Source organism: Aethalodelphis obliquidens, unplaced genomic scaffold (assembly GCF_003676395.1).
Source record: "Aethalodelphis obliquidens isolate GAN/ISIS:26980383/991018 unplaced genomic scaffold, ASM367639v1 scaffold10, whole genome shotgun sequence".
In the NCBI taxonomy this organism is placed as follows: Eukaryota; Metazoa; Chordata; class Mammalia; order Artiodactyla; family Delphinidae; genus Aethalodelphis; species Aethalodelphis obliquidens.
This window is the reverse complement of record NW_020837954.1, coordinates 8,234,496-8,253,254: the sequence shown is the minus strand read 5'-3', so window position 1 is coordinate 8,253,254 and position 18,759 is coordinate 8,234,496. Positions and strand designations below refer to the sequence as shown.

Sequence of the window (18,759 nt, the reverse complement as noted above, 5' to 3'; positions counted from 1 at the left end):
AAAGCTTTTGACAAAATTCAACACCCATCTATGATAAAAACTCTCCAGAAAGTGGGCAGAGAGGGAACCTACTACAACATAATAAAGGCCATAAATGAAAAATCTACAGCAAACATCATTCTCAATGGTGAAAAACTGAAAGCATTTCCTCTAAGATCAGAAACAAGACAAGGATGTCCACTCGTGCCACTATTACTCAACATAGTTTTGGAAGTCCTAGCCACAGCAATCAGAGAAAAAAAAGAAATAAAAGGAATACAAATTGGAAAAGAAGTAAAACTGTCACTGTTTGCAGCTGACATGATACTATACATAGAGAATCCTAAAGATGCCACCAGAAAACTACTATAGCTAATCAGTGAATTTGGTAGAGTTGCAGGATACAAAATTAATGCACAGAAATCTCTTGCATTGCATACACTAACAACAAAAGATCAGAAGGAGAAATTAAGGAAACAGTCCCATTCACCATTGCAACAAAAAGAATAAAATACCTAGGAATAAACCTACCTAAGGAGGTAAAAGAATTGTACTCAGAAAACTGTAAGACACTGATGAAAGAAATCAAAGATGACACAAACAGATGGACAGATATACCATGTTCTTGGATTGGAAGAATCAACATTGTGAAAATGACTATACTACCCAAAGCAATCTACAGATTCAATGCAATCCCTATCAAATTACCAATGGCATTTTTTACAGAACTAGAACAAAATATCTTAAAATTTGTATGGAGACACAAAAGACCCCAAATAGCCAAAGCAGTCTTGAGGGAAAAAAATGGAGTTGGAGGCATCAGACTCCCTGACTTCAGACTATACTACAAAGCTACAGTAATTAAGACAATATGGCACAAAAAAACAGAAATATAGATCAATGGAACAGGATAGAAAGCCCAGAGATAAACACACGCACATATGGTCAACTAATCTATAACAAAGGAGGCAAGGATATACAATGGAGAAAAGACAGTCTCTTCAATAAGTGGTGCTGGGAAAACTGGACAGCTACATGTAAATGAATGAAATTAGAACACTCCCTAACACCATACACAGAAATAAACTCAAAATGGATTAAAACCTACATGTAAGACCAGACACTATAAAACTCTTAGAGGAAAACATGGAAGAACACTCTTTCACATAAATCACAGCAATATCTTTTTTGATCCAACTCCTAGAGTCACGGAAGTAAAAACAAAACTAAACAAATGGGACCTAATGAAACTTAAAAGCTTTTGCACAGCAAAGGAAAGCATAAACAAGATGAAAAGACAACCCTCAGAATGGGAGAAAATATTTGCAAATGAATCAACGGACAAAGGATTAATCTCCAAAATATATAAACAGCTCATGCAGCTCAATATTAAAAGAACAAACAACCCAATCCAAAATGGGCAGAAGACCTAAATAGACATTTCTCCAAAGAAGACATACAGATGGCCAAGAAGCACATGAAAAGCTGCTCAACATCACTAATTATTAGAGAAATGCAAATCGAAACTACAGTAAGGTATCACCTCACACCAGTTAGAATGGGCATCATCAGAAAATCTCCAAACAACAAATGTTGGAGAGGGTGTGGAGAAAAGGGAACCCTCTTGCACTGTTGGTGGGAATGTAAATTGATACAGCCACTATGGAGAACAGTATCGAGTTCCTTAAAAAACTAAAAATAGAATTACCATATGAGCCAGCAATCCCACTACTGGGCATATACCCAGAGAGAAAACCATGCTTCAAACGGCACATGCACCCCAGTGTTCATTGCAGCACTATGTACAATAGCCAGGACATGGAAGCAACCTAAATGCCCATCGACAGACAAATGGATAAAGATGTGGTACATATATAATAGAATATTATTCAGCTATTAAATGGAAAGAAATTGGGTCATTTGTAGAGACATGGATGGATCTAGAGACTGTCATACAGAGTGAAGTTAAGTCACAAAGAGAAAAACAAATATCGTATATTAACGCATATGTGTGGAACCTAGAAAAATGGTACAGATGAACCGGTTTTAAGGCAGAAATAGAGACACAGATGTAGAGAACAAACGTATGGACACCAAAGGGGGAAAGTGGCAGGGGGTGGGAGTGGTGGTGGGATGAATGGGTTGATTGGGATTGACATGTATACACTAATATGTATAAAATGGATAACTAATAAGAACCTGCTGTATAAAAACAAATAAATAAAATAAAATTTTAAAAAAAAAAGAAAAGATAAATTTCCCTTCTACATTCCAATGGCCTATCTTGCATACCCCTTGGGGTTTACATAACCCAGTTTAGAGATCATAAGGCCAACATTAAAAGTAAAATGAATAACTTCCTAGACCTGTTTCCCCTAGACCAACAAATTAATCTTATTAGATCTTCCCACTCCAATGCTGAAAAGGGGCAAGTACCAACCCAAGGAAAATAGGAGAAAAGGGTTAGCAAGGTCTTTGGCAAAGTTGGCCTAAGCACATGGAAGCAACCTAACTGTCCATCAACCAATGAATGGATAAAGAAGAAGTGGCACATATATACAATGGAATATTAATCAGCCGTAAAAAGAAACGAAATTGAGTTATTTGTAGTGAGGTGGATGGACCTAGAGTCTGTCATACAGCGTGAAGTAAGTCAGAAAGAGAGAAACAGATACCATATGCTAACACATATATATGGAATTTTTTTTAAAAAACTGGTTCTGATGAACCTAGGAGCAGGACAGGAATAAAGACACAGATGTAGAGAGTGGACTTGAGGACGGGGCGGGGGGGGAGTTGCGGGGGAGGCGAAGCTGGGATGAAATGAGAGTGTAGCACTGACATATATACACTACCAAATGTACAATAGATAGCTAGTGCGAGATCAACTTGGTCCTTTGTGACCACCTAGAGGGATGGTATAGGGAGGGTAGGAGGGAGGCTCAAGAAGGAGGGGATATGCGGATATATGTATACATGTAGCTGATTCACTTTGTTATACAGCAGAAACTAACACGACATTGTAAAACAATTATACTCCAATAAAGATGTAAAAAAACAAAAGTTGGCCTAAGGGTAAGCATGTCAGAGACCCCTCTTACAATATAAGCTCCATGCAATTAAGACTCCATGGGAATGAATCACTAGATCAGCTCCAAAGACACCATCCTAACTGGAGGTTTTCAGCCCATAAAGCAACATGCCCTAGTACCATGTCCCAATAAATGTCCTTGGACATAAGCCATCTATATATATCAGCTCAGGCAATAAGAAGGGCTTGGAGGAACCTTGAGTTTTCCCTAAAGACCAAACATGTCCTCTAAATAAGTGTAATATTAATAACATCTTAAGTTGGGCAATACAGATTATAAGACTGCCAGATACATATAAATCATATATTTATATATGATTTATCTTCTTTTCTATACACAGGCAGTCCTCTGGCAGATCACAGTTTAAGCCAAACATGCTGCTCCCAAATAAAAACACTATTAATCAAGTATACATGCTGTATAAAAGTGATCTTTCCTAAGCATATATAGATTAAGAGGACAAGACAGTAGCCAATTGTAAAACACTGTATTATGTCAGATTATCTTTGAGTTCCATAGCATGCTGCTCAAATTTCCTGGCTATCTTCTTTTTAATTTCTAAACTAACTTTGCTACAAAATATCAAGAAATGAAAAAAAAAAAACCTTCATCTGGATAACAGAATACTTAAGCCCTTCCTAAAGTAGATTTTACAAACATATTTAAAAACACTTAAGGACACTAAAATGCTTTCTGAAAAACTGGCCCAGGGAAAAACATTGCTTTTCCTTCCTTGTTGCTTATTTCCCTGTCATACATCTAAAGCATTAAATATGAAGCTGACCATCCCTGCTCCCTGAAAGGGAAAAAAAAAGAAAAAAGAAAAAAGAAATCTGAGCTACCATCTCATCAAAACTAGCAACATCTAACATGAAGGAATCAACCCCTTTTTAACTATTCTTTTCATCCTTCGATTGCTTCTTATATAATTACTTCGCATTGTCTTAAGAATCAAAGCTTTGGCTGAAATGATAACCAAATTAAAAGATCCCCACACCTATGAATTTATTTACCTTCTCATCCATTGAATTTTCCTTGTTTCCTCCCTTCTTTAAGGAAGATGGGGTCCCTTCTCCAAGATAACTAAGTACTCTAATAAAAACTATTTTTTAAGAAGTATTACTGGCGGGACTTCCCTTGCAGTCCAGTGGTTAGGACTCTGAGTTTCCACTCCAGGGGTCAATGGTTCGATCCCTGGTTGGGGAACTAAGATCCCGCATGCTGCAGGGCGCAACCAAGAAAAAAATATGTTACTGGCTTTTATTTCAGTAAGGTTGCCTAATCATACATGAATATCTCTCTTCCAAATTCCCATTGAAACAAGAGGAAAAAATAGCTTAAAACTAAATTAAAAATATAATCACAGTGGAAAACGAAACAGGATCCCATCAGCAATTTAGAGTTTTAAAAAACAATACATCCATGGTTCTGAAACTTTAGCATGCATCAAAATCATCTAGAGGGCTGATTAAAACAAGACTGTAGGACTCCACCTTCAGGGTTTCTGATTCTGTAGGTCTGGGGCTCAAGATTTTGTATGTTTAACAAGTTCCCAGGTGATGCTGATTCTGCTGGTCTGAGGACCACATTATAAGAACCACCATGCTAAGTAAATAGAGATCATTAAAAGGAACATTTTTTATTAATTCTAATTAGCATCCTCAGAGAGACTCAAACGAATGGTGCAACCTTTTTTTTTTTTTAAGTGGATAGCAATTGGAAAATAAAACAGTTCTGGAAAACTGGAAAAAATATCATTTCCAAATTAAAAATAAAAATTGGAAGGGCTAAATAACAACTACAACCCAATACAGCAGTGTGGAAAATGGTCTAAGACATCTTCCAAAACACAGAGCAAAAGACAAGGAGATGGAAAACATCAGAGAAAAATTAACAAGCATGAAGGGTCAATATCTACCTAATAGGTTTCTGGAGAAAGAACAAACACATCACAAAAAGTAATCAATGAAGAAATTTTCCCTGAGCTGAAAAAGACTCAAGCCTTGTACTGCTTGGCCAATTTCCAAACAGGTAAAAAAAAAGTAAAGCCAACAACCAGACACATATTTGTGACATACTTAAAAGACATAAAAAAACACTCTTAAAAGCTTTAAAGGGAAAAACACAGGTTATTACAAAGCAATATAAATCAGACTAGCATCAGACATCTCATTAGCATGCTAGAAGAAAATGGAATATTGTTTTCAAGGTTCAGAGAGGAAATTATTGTAAACCTGGAATTCTACATCTAGTCAAACTACAATATATTAAGGCAAAATAAAGACATCTTCAGAAATTTAAGAACTAAGAAAATTGACTTCCTGGATCAGTTTCCCACTCCTACTGTAAGAAATTATCACAGAAGTTCAAAATAGGTTTCAATGAGCTAGAATTAAGGTGCTGAGAGGATTACATACCTTTTGGAGGCTCTAAGGAAAAAGCCATTTCCTTGGCTTCTAGAGGCTGCCTGAATTCCTTGACTAGTGGTCCCTTCCATGTTCATCATCATTATTAAATATAACCAGTACTTACGGCAGATTTTTGAGTTCCTTAAAGACATGCAAATGACTAGAGCTACACTATATGCCCAACAGAGTAAATGAAAAACATCAGTATGCTCTTAATCATTGCCTTAAGAAACATTTTAATAAATTAGTATTTCTATTAATAAACACCTACCGAATCATTCGCTGATAAAGCAAGTGCAAGGTTCACTGTAAGAAACAAAAAAGTAATTAAATTTAGTAACTTTCCTTCTACTAAAATTCATTGTCTTTTAATATGTTCAATGTAACAACCAAGGCAAATAAAGTTTTAATATATCTCCATTATAAAAAACAAGGACATGGAGAGAATACAGAAAGTAAAAAACACAAAAAAGAAAGTAACATTTCAACATAAACAGTAGATGTCTGCCCCCAAATTATCATTTTAATTAATCCATTTATCATCTGTTACAATTGTATTTAAATAATCCAAGTTTTTTTTAGATGATGTTAATGGTATATATCATTCAATTATTTTCAAAAATATATTTTGAGGAAAAATTACCTACTTTTTAATAAATAAAAATGGATGTGATCCTATTGCTTTTTAAAAATAAATGCTGGTAAGGCAGGAATTCCAAATATCTAACTCACAAATACCCATGTAAATGAAAGCTTGGACCAGTGAGCAGAGGGAAGAGAGGAAGGTAAAAGGCAAGGCAGTGAAACATTTTCCCAAAAGTGCCTATTGTTAGTGAATCTCAAAGACATAAAGGGGGAAAGCAGTAGTCCCCAAAACCACCTTTAGCCCAGCAATAAGGATATGCTACATCTGAGATGAAAAAGAGATTCAAAAGTAACACATTCCCAAAACTGATAAATAAATAGACCCTCATACTGTGGATCACAATTCCTTACAGAACAGTGTTATAAATGATGCCGATATTGTTTCCTTTAAAGTATTTAAGAGCATAAACTTTCAAGGATGACCTGGTTCAAACCCCAGTTTCACCACTCTCTGTTTTATAATCTTGAGTAGAATATTTTACTCCAAGCCTGTTGCTTCCTCTATAAAATGAGGTCCTATTTCATAACTGTTGTGAGAATTAAATCAAATACTGTATGTATTATAGTATTATGCCTAAGGCATGGCACTTGACAAATTAATTTTTATAAATTATAAAATAATTCTGAATTTCAGGTTAAACATAATCCAACTTTTAGGCAGAAACTTTTAGAGAGTAATTCATTTTAATGTGAGGGTCTTTCTGCATTTACACAATAGAATCACAGAGCATGTCTGTATTAATCAAATGTCATCATTTTAATCCAAAATATCTCCAGCATACATATTCAAATAGGAAGTATTTTGAGATAGTTTGGAACAGGAATAAATACATATAATGGAAAGAAATAGAATACCAACAGAGTTACATAGAAATAATCTATTTCTAAGGCTTATGTATGCAGATAGAGCTGTTATGAAACAATATAGACCAATTATTTGGGACAAGTGGTATGATGCTAACAAAGAAAAAAACGCAAGGAAGGGACACTTACTGAAGCACTTATGTGTCAAACACTGTACATTTTCTCATATATTTTCCTGTCTAACTGCTGTCACATTCCATGGTAACAGACGATCTTACAACCAAAAACAATAAACATTTTGTTTTACACAAGTGCTAGCCTACAGACCCAACAAATTATATTGCACAAAACCCAAAGAACTTATAGCTATTATCACGAAAACACTTTCCATCTTTAACCAGTCCAAGTAAACACAGAGCTTGCAAAAGGATTCACACCACTGAATACAGGTAAATGTACTCTGAATTTTCAAAACACAAGTAGAGGTGGATTCTAGAACCAAAAACTAAGAGCTTCCAAATTTTAAAAACAAAATACCAAATAGGTGGATCGTAGATCCTTAAGAAAGAAAGCCAAAATGTGTAGGATATAGCATAAATTCATTAAGAACAATCACTAACTATTTTTAATAATAATATAGTATCTATCAAATAGTATATCAGGGGTCTATCATAACTACAATACTTAGTAAATCTTAATTTCTTCAAAACATCTGAAAAACTCTTCCACAATTACATTCAGGTCAAAATGGGAAAAAACTGAGTTAATAACACTATACAGTTGGATTTGTAGCTGGTTGTACAACTATAAAACTGCTGCATCTAGGAATTACCAAATATGGCTTTGAGTCAAGACACAAGATCTCTAGTGAAAGTCACAGAACTCTGTACCTGGCCCTTTTTATTTGAAAATGTCATTGGTTTCAATGGAACTAAGGAATTTTAAGGTACATATATGCCCCAACTTTAGGTTACTATCTGAGGGAAAAAAAAAAAAATTAGAGATCTTAGGGGGGCGGGGCAAGATGGAGTAGGTAATTAAGTGGTCCAAACTACTAAGTATAAAATAAATAAGCTACAAGGAAATATTGTGCAACACAGGGAATATATCCAATATTTTATAATAACTATAAATGGGATATAACCTTTAAAAATTGTACACTATGTTGTACACCTGAAACTTATATAATATTGTACATCAGCTACACTTCAATTTAAAAAAAATGCAGAAATTTGAGTCAAAAGCTAAAAAAAAATACATAAACGATCTGTAACAGTGTAGAACTGTGCCAAAATTAACAAAATAAAATAAGGATGGTTACTTTTTTTAAATCAACTGCAAAAAAGATAGGTTGGATAAGACCTGAATTAAGCCATTCCTATTAAAATGATTGAAAATTTTAAATGGGGCAACAATAAGACTTGAGAGCTTTATGACTCCAAATTAATAATACAAGTTGCCTCTGTTGAGTTGAATTGGGAGGAGGGGAGTTACCTTTTTACATTATTACACTGAAAATTTTTGTTAGAAATAAAAAGTTTCTTTTGAAGACATCTGGGAATACCTGGTCATTAGTCTTGGATGGTAACTCTTCTATTTCTGGGGGCACTTCTTTTATGGGTTCTGAAAGCAGCATTTCAGTCACAATGAAATCTATAATCAATTTTAAAAAGCCACCAAAAAAACAAATTCTCTGCTCCAGTATATTAATATAAAAGATACAAAGCTTAAAAGATATTTTAAATAATTAAAACATTTTCAAATATTAGATCTATGTTGACTTTATAAATGCTGAAAATATATTATGGTTAAATGAAAATAAGCCACGGTAATGTAAACAATCTCATTGCAACTACTTAGCTATGTGTACACTGAAAAAGACTAGAAAATAACGTCAAAGAACAGAAATAAATTTAGTGTTAAACTTACTAAATGTTTAATAATAATAATAACAGCAACCAAATATAGAGTACTTACTATGTATGAGACAGTGGGCTAAGTAGTCAGCTTGTTTAATTAATTTGCATAACCATCCTATGAAAAAGATTATAATCATTGCCATTTTACAGTTAAGTAAACTGAAGATGTAATGGGCAACCTGACCAACTTTTCCTCAGTTAAGGAGTCAAAGACCTGGCTACATATCTAGTTTTGTCTAACTCCAAAAATCTAAGCTCCCAATCACTACCAACTCCTCATCCTAAGGAAGCAGCTGTTAGGAACTTCACAAATACTTTTTTAAGAACAAAACTATAATTTTAATATGGTGCACTTTCCAGTTGGCATAAAGTCCTAATCAAGATGAGAATTAATATCCTATAATACCTGCTGTAGTAGACTTTCCAACTCCACCCTTTCCAGAAGCCACAACTATAACTTGTTTAACACCGTCTATTGGTTTCTGCTTTGGAAGTCCTCGAGACATGATTTGTGTTCTTCTTTGTTTTAGGGTCTCACTCTCAGCACCAGAGAACTTAAGAAGAAGAAAAAAAACAGTTTTAAAACAAGCCATCTCCATTATCACGCTGTAAAAGCAAAAACAATTCGGTATTTGCAATTAACAGGGCTTTCTTTTCTACTCTAATTCTGCTCATCTCCACTATTTAGGCCTTTAGTGTTATTTACCTATTGCTATTGATCACAATTACACAGACACATTGTTTAAATTGAAATTTATTTGCCAGGATACGCAGACGTTAAAAATGGAAAGTAAGCTGCCTCTTTCCGGAGTTAAATCCTCCACGTGTTTTCCTTCTCTTTAACCTATTTTCTAAATAAACCAACACTAAGAAAACAAGTGCAAGTCACATATCCATGTTCTAACCATCTATTTTACGCCCCTCTAAGCCTCGGCCTGGTCCCACTGGGGGCCCGCCTGGAAAATGAGGACGTCCAGAACTGGGGTCTCACTGAGCCGCCAAGTGGGCGGGTGCCCACGAGGCAGTGAAGTGAGTCCTCGGCAAGAGGCAATTGCAGAGCACCCGCAGCCCTGGCGCCCCAGCGTCTCGGACCCGCCCGCCTCCACCTGCTCTGCAGCACCACGGACCTGGCGCCCCCAAACCAACACTCGGCCTCCCCCAAGCGGGACACAGGCCCCGCCGCAGCCCCGAAGCGACGCCCCCCCAAAAAGCAGCAAACGCCGCCAAGTCCCCATGACGCAGAATGCTGCCTTGAGCCCAACCCGGAAACCGTCGCGGCAAGCGCTGGGTGATGACGTCACATGGCAACGCTCGGCTTCCTCTCCTTAACGACTAGCCTCCTTTGAGTTTCTTCAACACAGGAATACAACTTGTTGTCGTGATCTCGTCTGTAGCCAGGTACAAACATTTTACAGCGTTTTACCAAATGTTTGGGAAGCATTTTCACGTACCTCCTCTAATTTGGCCCTCACAGGAGTTCTGGAGTAGGTAGGTAGGAGACTTTTACTAGGATCCTCTTTTCATAGGTAAGAAAACTGAGACTTAGAAAGTTTAGAAAACTGACCCAATTGAGACGTAGGAAATGGTGGAAGTTAAAAATGACTCCAGGCGTTCTCACACGGCAGAATATAGTCACTTAAACACTGCCACTGTTAAGGATTTTATCTTTTTTTTTTCCCCCTGAGTGATCTACAGTAATAGTCGGCTTTGTGTTGACATTTACTGCTGTGTTGCTGATAATCCTCTGAGAGAGAAGTCGGGGTGCTTTGCTAGGGTCGAAAAAGTTTAATTAAATCAGAAAGCGGGTCTAATGAAGCAAATTTCACTCAAGAAGCAACTTAAAGTGAGACAAAGCTTGAGGAAGGAGATGGAATTCAACCAGGTAAAAGGAAGGACATATCCCTACATTCAAAGAAGGTGAAAGTGAAAGAAATCGCTTTAGGAGAGAAAGCTGGAAAGCTGATACAGGAGCCCAGACCCAGCAAAAGAATCATTTAGGGTGTAGGGTGGTTTACCTTCGCATATTCTCCACAATATTTTCTAAGGCTGATTTTCATTTCTTTTATGTGCTTATCTGTAGAGAGTTTCTTGTGTAATCATTCAGTTTATTTTGCTCTAATCTGATCTTTAATTTCCTTAGTTTTAATATAGGCGTAACATATCAACCTCGAAGAATTATTGTAAGAATTAAATGAAATATTACCAGCAATATACATTCAATTTAGTAAGCAGTGAAAAGAATTTTCAGTTCCTTGCTTTTTCTGCCCCAATCTCACAACTTTGTCACTGCATTCAGCATTCTTACATTAGGTTTAACACCATTACTTATTGTTTTATATCACTTTCTTATTTTATTACTTTGTGATGTGTTTTCACAGTTAATTTTATCAATTTTTAAATTTGCATCTGCTCAATTTTTATAAATTATAAGCCAAAAAAAAAGGGCTAAGGGGAAATAGCTGTCAGAATAATCCATTTACTAAACAAGAAATATTGAATATCTCTTTCTCTCCAGATAGCTTTTCGAGTTCTTCCAGAATTCTACCAAAGATTCTTTCATTTAACAAATATTTATTGAGCAACTATTATGTACCAAGCACTACCCTAATCTTAGGGTTTTCAATAAACCTGACATAAACCTAAACCTAAACCTGACATTATCTTTCCACTCAATGACTTTACAATCCAGTGCAAGAGACAGAATAAGTTTACAAACAATTACAGTATGGTGTGATAAGTATAGGAGAAAATCACTGAGTGATACAAAAGTATAAAGGAGGGGCACTGAATTCAATCAGAGAAGGCTTCTGAATAGGGTAACATCTAAGCTTAATCCTGCGTGTGGGTAATGTGTAGGAGTCAGCAGGGAGAATGGCTACAGGGTTGTTGTGCAGAAGTAAGAAATGAATTGTTAAGAACTGCAAATAATCTGTGTGGCTTAAGGATAGACTGTGAGGTGCAAGACTGAAAGAGATAAGGATAGAGATTGGTAGGGTGATAGCTACCCAGATCATGAAAGACTTTATACATCATGCAAAGGAATTTGGACTTTATCCTGAGGGAACCATAGAAGGGTTTTAAGCAGGAAAGCAGCACGATCAGATTTGTGTTTTAGAAATACCACTATGATTGACAGGCAGAAAAAGGATAGGAGGGGTCAGATCAGAGGCAGGGAGACAGGAGGTTACTGTAGTAATCCGAAAGAGATGTTGAAAGCTTGACTTAACATCTCTAAATTTCACTTTGCTTATCTATAAAATAGATAATATCTATTTGTAGAGTTGTTATGCGGTTGAATTTAAAATAATGCACATAGAATGCCTATCACATAGTACACATACTCAATAAATATTAGCTGTTGTGTTGCTTATTGGGTTGTACAGAGTTTATAATATAGGCAACTAGATGAGCCGTACTGACACTCTGAGAGAGAGCATAAGGGGAAGAACAAGTGAGACCAATGTCTGTAGAATGAATGAATGGTTAATTTGATTTATCCTTCAGCAGATTAGGGTATCAAGAGAGTAGTAGAGCTGTCCATTGTTTCTTCTCCAACAACCACTGCCACACACACACACACACACATGGTCCCTTCTCAAGAGTATTCTCCCTTAGTTCCTAAGAACTGCTAAGTCATTTGACCCCATCCCCATGGTCACTGATTGGATTAAAGATTGACATACCACCAAAATTGGACCAATCATATTCTTTCCCCAGAGAATTTAAAGCAAAAGAGATGCTACTCAATCTTAGTTTGCCTTTGAACTGATAAGGCTAAAGTGACCATTTTCTACTTTGTATACAGAGAAGTAGAAAAAGCCAATGCCAAGAAAGAAAAATAAAGCAGACCATAAGAGATCATGTGCCCAGAAAAGGAAGGGATAACAGCTGTACTGATCCGTAACAGCTTTCCAGTTCCTGCTTCTAGTCCACAGTGAAGTTCAGCTATACTTCCTATCCTTAGGTCCATGAGATATACTTACATCCAACCAACAAATTCTCTTTCTACCTTGGCCTAATTTGGGTGGGTTTCTGTGTACTTGTAACCATGGTGAGATATATTTTGTAACATTTATAGAGGATTTTCCCCTTATAATTCCTTGTACCTCATATAGCCCTTCCCCATTCGGACATGACAAGCACAGTGGTGACAAACACAATGACAAAAGCCAATAGCTGAGGGTAACAAAGTGGAAGTATGGCAGGAAGATGAATTCCTGGTTATATAGTGAAGCTGCTATGCCAGTCCTGGCCTGTGTCTCCAGACCTCTTGTTGTGTGAGATAATTCATTGTTTAAACCATTGTTGGTTAGGATTTCTTTCATTTGAAGTGAGAAGAATCTGTGCCTATTACAGCTCCTAAGAAAGAACCCCATACACTTTTACTGCCTCTCCCCCAAGATTCAGCCCCAGTGAGGAAGGGGAACAAGAAAGCCCCAAATCAGTTTGGGGGATGTAAGAACAACAAAATCAATGCCCCCATTCCCAGATAGAACTCCGTGTAGTGGCAGGACCACAGAAGGAAAATGGTTGAGTGTTGTGTTTAGGCAGACAGCCTGAGGCAGCTTCATAGGGTTTGCCCCCTACAAAGAGCCACAGGACTGGCTGAGAGAAAGCTGATCCTTAAAGAGAGCTTAATGTCAAGAAAATGGTCAAGACTTGGCAACAATCTTCATGGTTAAGCGTGTGGCATCACAATGGATGCTGGTATGGAAAGAAAACGACCTTGAGGATTAAATTCACATCACCATGTGGACATCTGGACACTACATAGACACAACCCTGGTATCTATGGTGGAATCTGTACTTATCAAGATTAAGTTTCTACCACCCTGAGAGAATTTTACAAATACTGATCAAAACAAAGAGGATTGTTTTGTATGTCTCCTATGTGTGGGGTAATATCTTATACTGTTTTCTAGAAAGGAAGTATTTGTATCTGCTAGATTACCCTCCCTAAAATACATATATATCCATATATATATATACATATATGTATGTATATATTTATATTCTCAGGTGACCAAGGACTCATTGAAAGTTCAGATACCCACAAATGAGGAGCCTGCCTTATTCCCTGCCCATAAGCCTCAGGACTGCCTCAGTGTTTCATTCCTTTGCTCAACTCACTAAGGAAGAATAAGGTATTGTGGACAGTTTCCAGTCTCTGTTGAATATTCTAAACAAAGCTCGAAAACTAGTGCTAGTTCCTTCAGTTTAAGGTGACTGTCCCCAACTGAACCTCTCATCCTGTTCAAAGGGCTCCCTGAAAAGAAAACCCCACCCCATCTATGGACTTGTCTAAATGACAACCCCATTCATTGACCCTACTTTGCCCCATGGTGTGATTTGTTTCCATATCTCTCTATTCATGACTAAGCATGAAACTGGCTTTATCTTCATCTAATACAAATTTCACATTAAAATATAGAGTAATTCTGCTTAGGAGAATAGCTTCCCAATGAGCCAGTCTCTCTGTAGGAAACCTGGTCTAGAAAGTTTGTGGATTTTCCCATATTGAAGGCTTTGCTGGCCTTTCAGTACCTCAGCTCACATAAAGCAGTCCTGTCAAAGAAGCTCTTTGGGCTTCCCTGGTGGTGCAGTGGTTGACAGACCACCTGCCGATACAGTGGACACGGGTTCGTGCCCCAGTCCGGGAAGTTCCCACATGCCGCGGAGCGACTGGGCCCGTGAGCCACGGCCGCTGAGCCTGTGCGTCCAGAGCCTGTGCTCCGCAACGGGAGAGGCCACAACAGTGAGAGGCCCGTGTACCGCAAAAAAAAAAAAAAAAAAAAGAAGCTCCTCATTCTTATTTTTTTTAATTACACAAAGCAAATGTATGTACAGAGAGTTCCTATGAAACCTTTTGTAAGCTGAAATGGTGTAAGGCAAAGAAGCAATCATCTTAGGACACATCTTACTAACAGATGCACAAAATAAATCAAGATAAAGCACAGATGTTCACAGACACAGTTCAAAGCTATGGTAGCCTGATGCTGAGATGCTGAGTGTAGTTCCCGGAGAAGGAGCTTGGGATGCCACTCTCGCTGCTCAGGGAGGCACTGCCTCCATATCCACTCACTGTAAAATAAATGCTGAATGCTATTTTCACTTTTCACCTTTTTTCATAAAAGCAAAAATCCTCTTCAGATTTCTTTCATTTAGTGAAAATAGGTACTTATATAGGTCCTTCATAAAACCAAAGTGGCATAAAGTGAACTTTGTAAAAGAGGGGGAGATATCTGTATGTTCTTAGACTAAATGGGCATCTGGGAATACGCCTCCAAATGACTAAAAATCCACCTCTAGAATGAGACAGGATGGGTTTCTAAATGCCAGTATCCAAAGCAGGATAAATCATGGGTGATTTGACATTTGAATTTCTGATTTATAAGATTGAACTGAATCCTTGGACAAAGGTCAAGGGCTCATGTTATAACTGAATATAGTCTCTTTTTAATGCTTAAAGCTTCAAAGAAGATCCTATCCTGAAATGGAAGCCACACTATCAGAATTTAGGAAAAGTATTTGTCACCTCAGGCAAATACGTGTTATACCCAGGGCCTTAGTATTCCCAGGCTTTTGCTCTTTTATTTCATTTTCTCCAAGTACCAAACCTATATTTTTTCAGCCGTGTCCTTCCTACCCTTCAATTGCGTACTAGAGATGAGAAGACACAAGTTTCTACAAGACTTTGCTAAAACATTACTTCATTCTGTACTCGGAAGAGAATTTTCCTGTGTACTTTAGCGAACATTCCAAGGACAATGACAAAGCAGAGCCCCATCAAGATACCAAACCTACACTTCAGCTAATGTGAAGTTCTATTTTCCTCAGGAAAAAGGAGGTAATGTAGATTTTTGTCTGTTTTAAGCTGCGACCACAATGTGAGAATGTCCTCTATAATCATGTGGCTTACATAATATCTTAGTCTACTTGGCATTGTAGTACCAAATCTCGTCAATTCATTTATTGACCTTTCCTATTTAGGATTTATTAACCATAGATATTATACATGATATGTCATAATAAATTTTTGCAGGCACAAAATTTATTCAATCCTTTTATGTAAGTGAAGAACTCCTACCAAATCACTCTAATGTCTCAAAATATAGTCTGATTTAGAGCAATAGAACAGAAATACCGACATTAAGGGTTACAATATCAATGTGCTCTAAGACAGACTGGCAAACTTAAAAATATGAAGTGTATCTTTGTCTTCCAAAGCCTTCCACACAACTCTTAAGCTGTTGGAAATGCTCCAGTTCATACCAACCAACCTTACAGGCAGTATTTGGGTCCATTTTCCATGGCATCTTCTTCTGCAGCTTAAAAATAAAAACAAAATAGGATTTTCCTGACCACCCATTCAGGCTAAGGAACTTATTCTCAGTCATAGAGGCCATCCACTAACTATAACTCAACAATCCAAACACTGAAGTGATAATTACTAATCTCTCCCATCTTAGGCTTTCCAGTCTTTGCTAGTCTTCAAAACAGATAAAAATGTTTTTACACAGAAAATGTTCATTTTGTGCATAATTGTTCTAAATTGTTTAATAGCTGCTGTTTTGACTTGTTAAGAATACAAAGAGCTCTTTTAATTACCTGGTGAAGTTTTGTCAAGTACTCAAAGTCAACAACCTTATTACATTAATGCCACACTGAATCTCTTTTGTGAATTTCTAATCATATCCAAGAATTACTATTTTATTTAACTCGAGCTATTTTTGTGGGGCAACATGCTGGCATGTGCTGTTGAAAATGACATTTTTAATAGATATCATTTATCAATATAACAAAATCAACACCATTTGCTGCTGAAATATACCATTTGCAGCTAAAACATATATATATACATGATTGTATTTTCCTCTAACATTTTTCTGAAGTACAACTCTTTAGCACTTTTCCAGGGTCTGATGTAGGCTATCTCATTTCACAGCTGACAGCACTGGAGAAAGAGCAGAATAGTAAAGAAAAAGTAATGTGCTTAGTAGTTTACCTTTATTTGTTTGTGATACTGTATTGCTAACTGGAAAATTCTATTAAGCCATTCCCACCAATTCCTTCTGGATTATAGAATTAATTGAGTACAATTTCTTAGTGGACGTCTCTCTTTGTAGCTTATGTCATATGTCAAATTAATCAGTTCTTTTCCAACAGACTCTAAGATAGCCAAAATGATCCTTGTCTCTTGGCATTCACACCCTTGTGTAATCCCCTCCCCTTGAGTGTGAGCAGGACACGTAACTTGTTCTAACCAATAGAATACAACAAAGGTGATAGGATGTCACTTCTGTGATTACATTACATAAGACTGTAACTTCTAGTTTTCTAGGAGACCTCCTGGCTGGCTCTGACAAAGCAAGGTGCCATGTTGTAAACTGCCTATGGAGAAGGCCACGTGGAAAGGAACAGCTGACAGACAGCAAAGAACTGAGGTTCTCAGGAAAACAGCCTGCAAGGACCTGAATTCTGCCAGCAACCACGTGAGACTGGAAACTGATCCTTACCAGTTGAGCTTTCAAATGAGACTCAAGCCCTGGCTGACCCCTTGATTGCAGTCTTGTGAGAGATCACGAAGCAATGGATTCTGTTACATTCTGACCCACAGAAACTGTGAGATAATAAATGTGTTGTTTTAAGGCACCAAGTTCATGGTAATTGGTTACACAGCAATAGATAACTAATACTACTCAGTAACCCAGACTTCAATAAGAATATAGTCAAGGGGTCTTCCCTGGTAGTCCAGTGGTAAAGAACCCGCCTCCCAGTGCAGGGGACGCAGGTTTGATCCCTGGTTGGGGAACTAAGATCCCACATGCCTTGGGGCAGCTAAGCCCACCCGCCACAACTACTGAGCTCACACGCCTCAATGAGAGAGCCCACATGCCGCAAACCACAGAGTCCATGCACTCGGGAGCCCGCACGCCACAACTAGAGAGAGGAAAAACACGCATACCACAGCTAGAGAGAAGCCCGTGCATCAACGAAAGATCCCGGACACCTCAACAAAGACCCCTCATGCTGCAACTAAAGACCTGACACAGCCAAATAAATAAGCAAAATAAATTTTTAAAAAATGCATAATCCACAAAGAAAAGATTGAAATATTTTTTTAAAAAATAAGAATATAGTCAATGTATGATCTCTTATAGGTGATTCTCTTTTTATTTATTTTTTTTGTCTGCATTGGGCCTTCGTTGCTGCATGCGGGCTTTCTCTAGTTGCATCAAGGGGGGGCCACTCTTCATTGTGGTGCATGGGCTTCTCATTGCAGTGGCTTCTCTTGTTGCAGAGCTCGGGCTTTAGGTGTGCAGGCTTCAGTAGTTGTGGCTTGCAGGCTCTAGAGCGCAGGCTCAGTACTTGTGGTGCAGGGGCTTAGTTGCTCTGTGGCATGTGGGATCTTCCCAGACCAGGGCTCAAACCCGTGTCCCCTGCATTGGCAGGCAGATTCTTAACCACTGTGCCACCAGGGAAGTCCCTCTCTTTTTTTTTTTAATTGAAATATAATTGACATAAAAGGGCAATTCTTTTTTGCCATATGAAAAAATATGCATATTTTGTTAAGAAATCAAGTCCTTTGTGTATTTTGAACATTTGTCAAGAGTTAAATGTTATTTGATCGCTGATAATTTATTAATTTTTATAATATTAATTATCAAACCTCATAAAATAAGATTATAGTATCAGATGCTAGAGAATAGGGACATGGAGGCAGTGAACTGAAGACTCTCTTTACATCACAAACCAAGATCTGTTTTTCTTAGTAACAACTGAACTTACTTCTTTTTGTATGTGTGTGGATTTTTTATTTTTTTTAATTAATTTCTATTGGAGTATAGTTCATTTATAATGTTGTGTTAGTGTCTGCTGTTTAGCAAAGTGAATCAGTTATACATATACATA

General features: G+C 37.2%; 1 protein-coding gene and 1 long non-coding RNA gene across 10 annotated transcripts in view; one reads left to right on the top strand and one right to left on the bottom strand.

The window, feature by feature from the left end:
• The window catches only part of NUBPL (NUBP iron-sulfur cluster assembly factor, mitochondrial), a 252,379-nt gene extending 242,259 nt beyond the window's left edge, over window positions 1-10,120 (bottom strand). For 2 of the 9 annotated variants that reach the window (XM_027111033.1, XM_027111031.1), the window contains exons 1-4: window positions 9,975-10,111; window positions 9,254-9,401; window positions 8,906-8,962; window positions 5,751-5,785 (exon numbers count right to left, since the gene is read on the bottom strand). In XM_027111033.1, coding sequence (XP_026966834.1) covers window positions 5,751-5,785; window positions 8,906-8,962; window positions 9,254-9,401; window positions 9,975-10,082 — 348 coding nt within the window. In that variant the 5' untranslated portion in view covers window positions 10,083-10,111. Of the gene's footprint in view, window positions 1-5,750; window positions 5,786-8,905; window positions 8,963-9,253; window positions 9,402-9,974 lie in introns of all 9 variants that reach the window. The other 7 variants (XM_027111026.1, XM_027111034.1, XM_027111025.1 and 4 more) reach the window with 7 other exon arrangements.
• Window positions 10,121-13,891: 3,771 nt separating this feature from the next.
• Window positions 13,892-17,665, top strand: LOC113623005 (uncharacterized). The gene is made up of 3 exons (XR_003433734.1): window positions 13,892-13,991; window positions 15,598-15,694; window positions 17,181-17,665. It is a non-coding gene; the product is annotated as an uncharacterized LOC113623005 (long non-coding RNA).
• The last annotated feature ends 1,094 nt before the right edge of the window (window positions 17,666-18,759 follow it).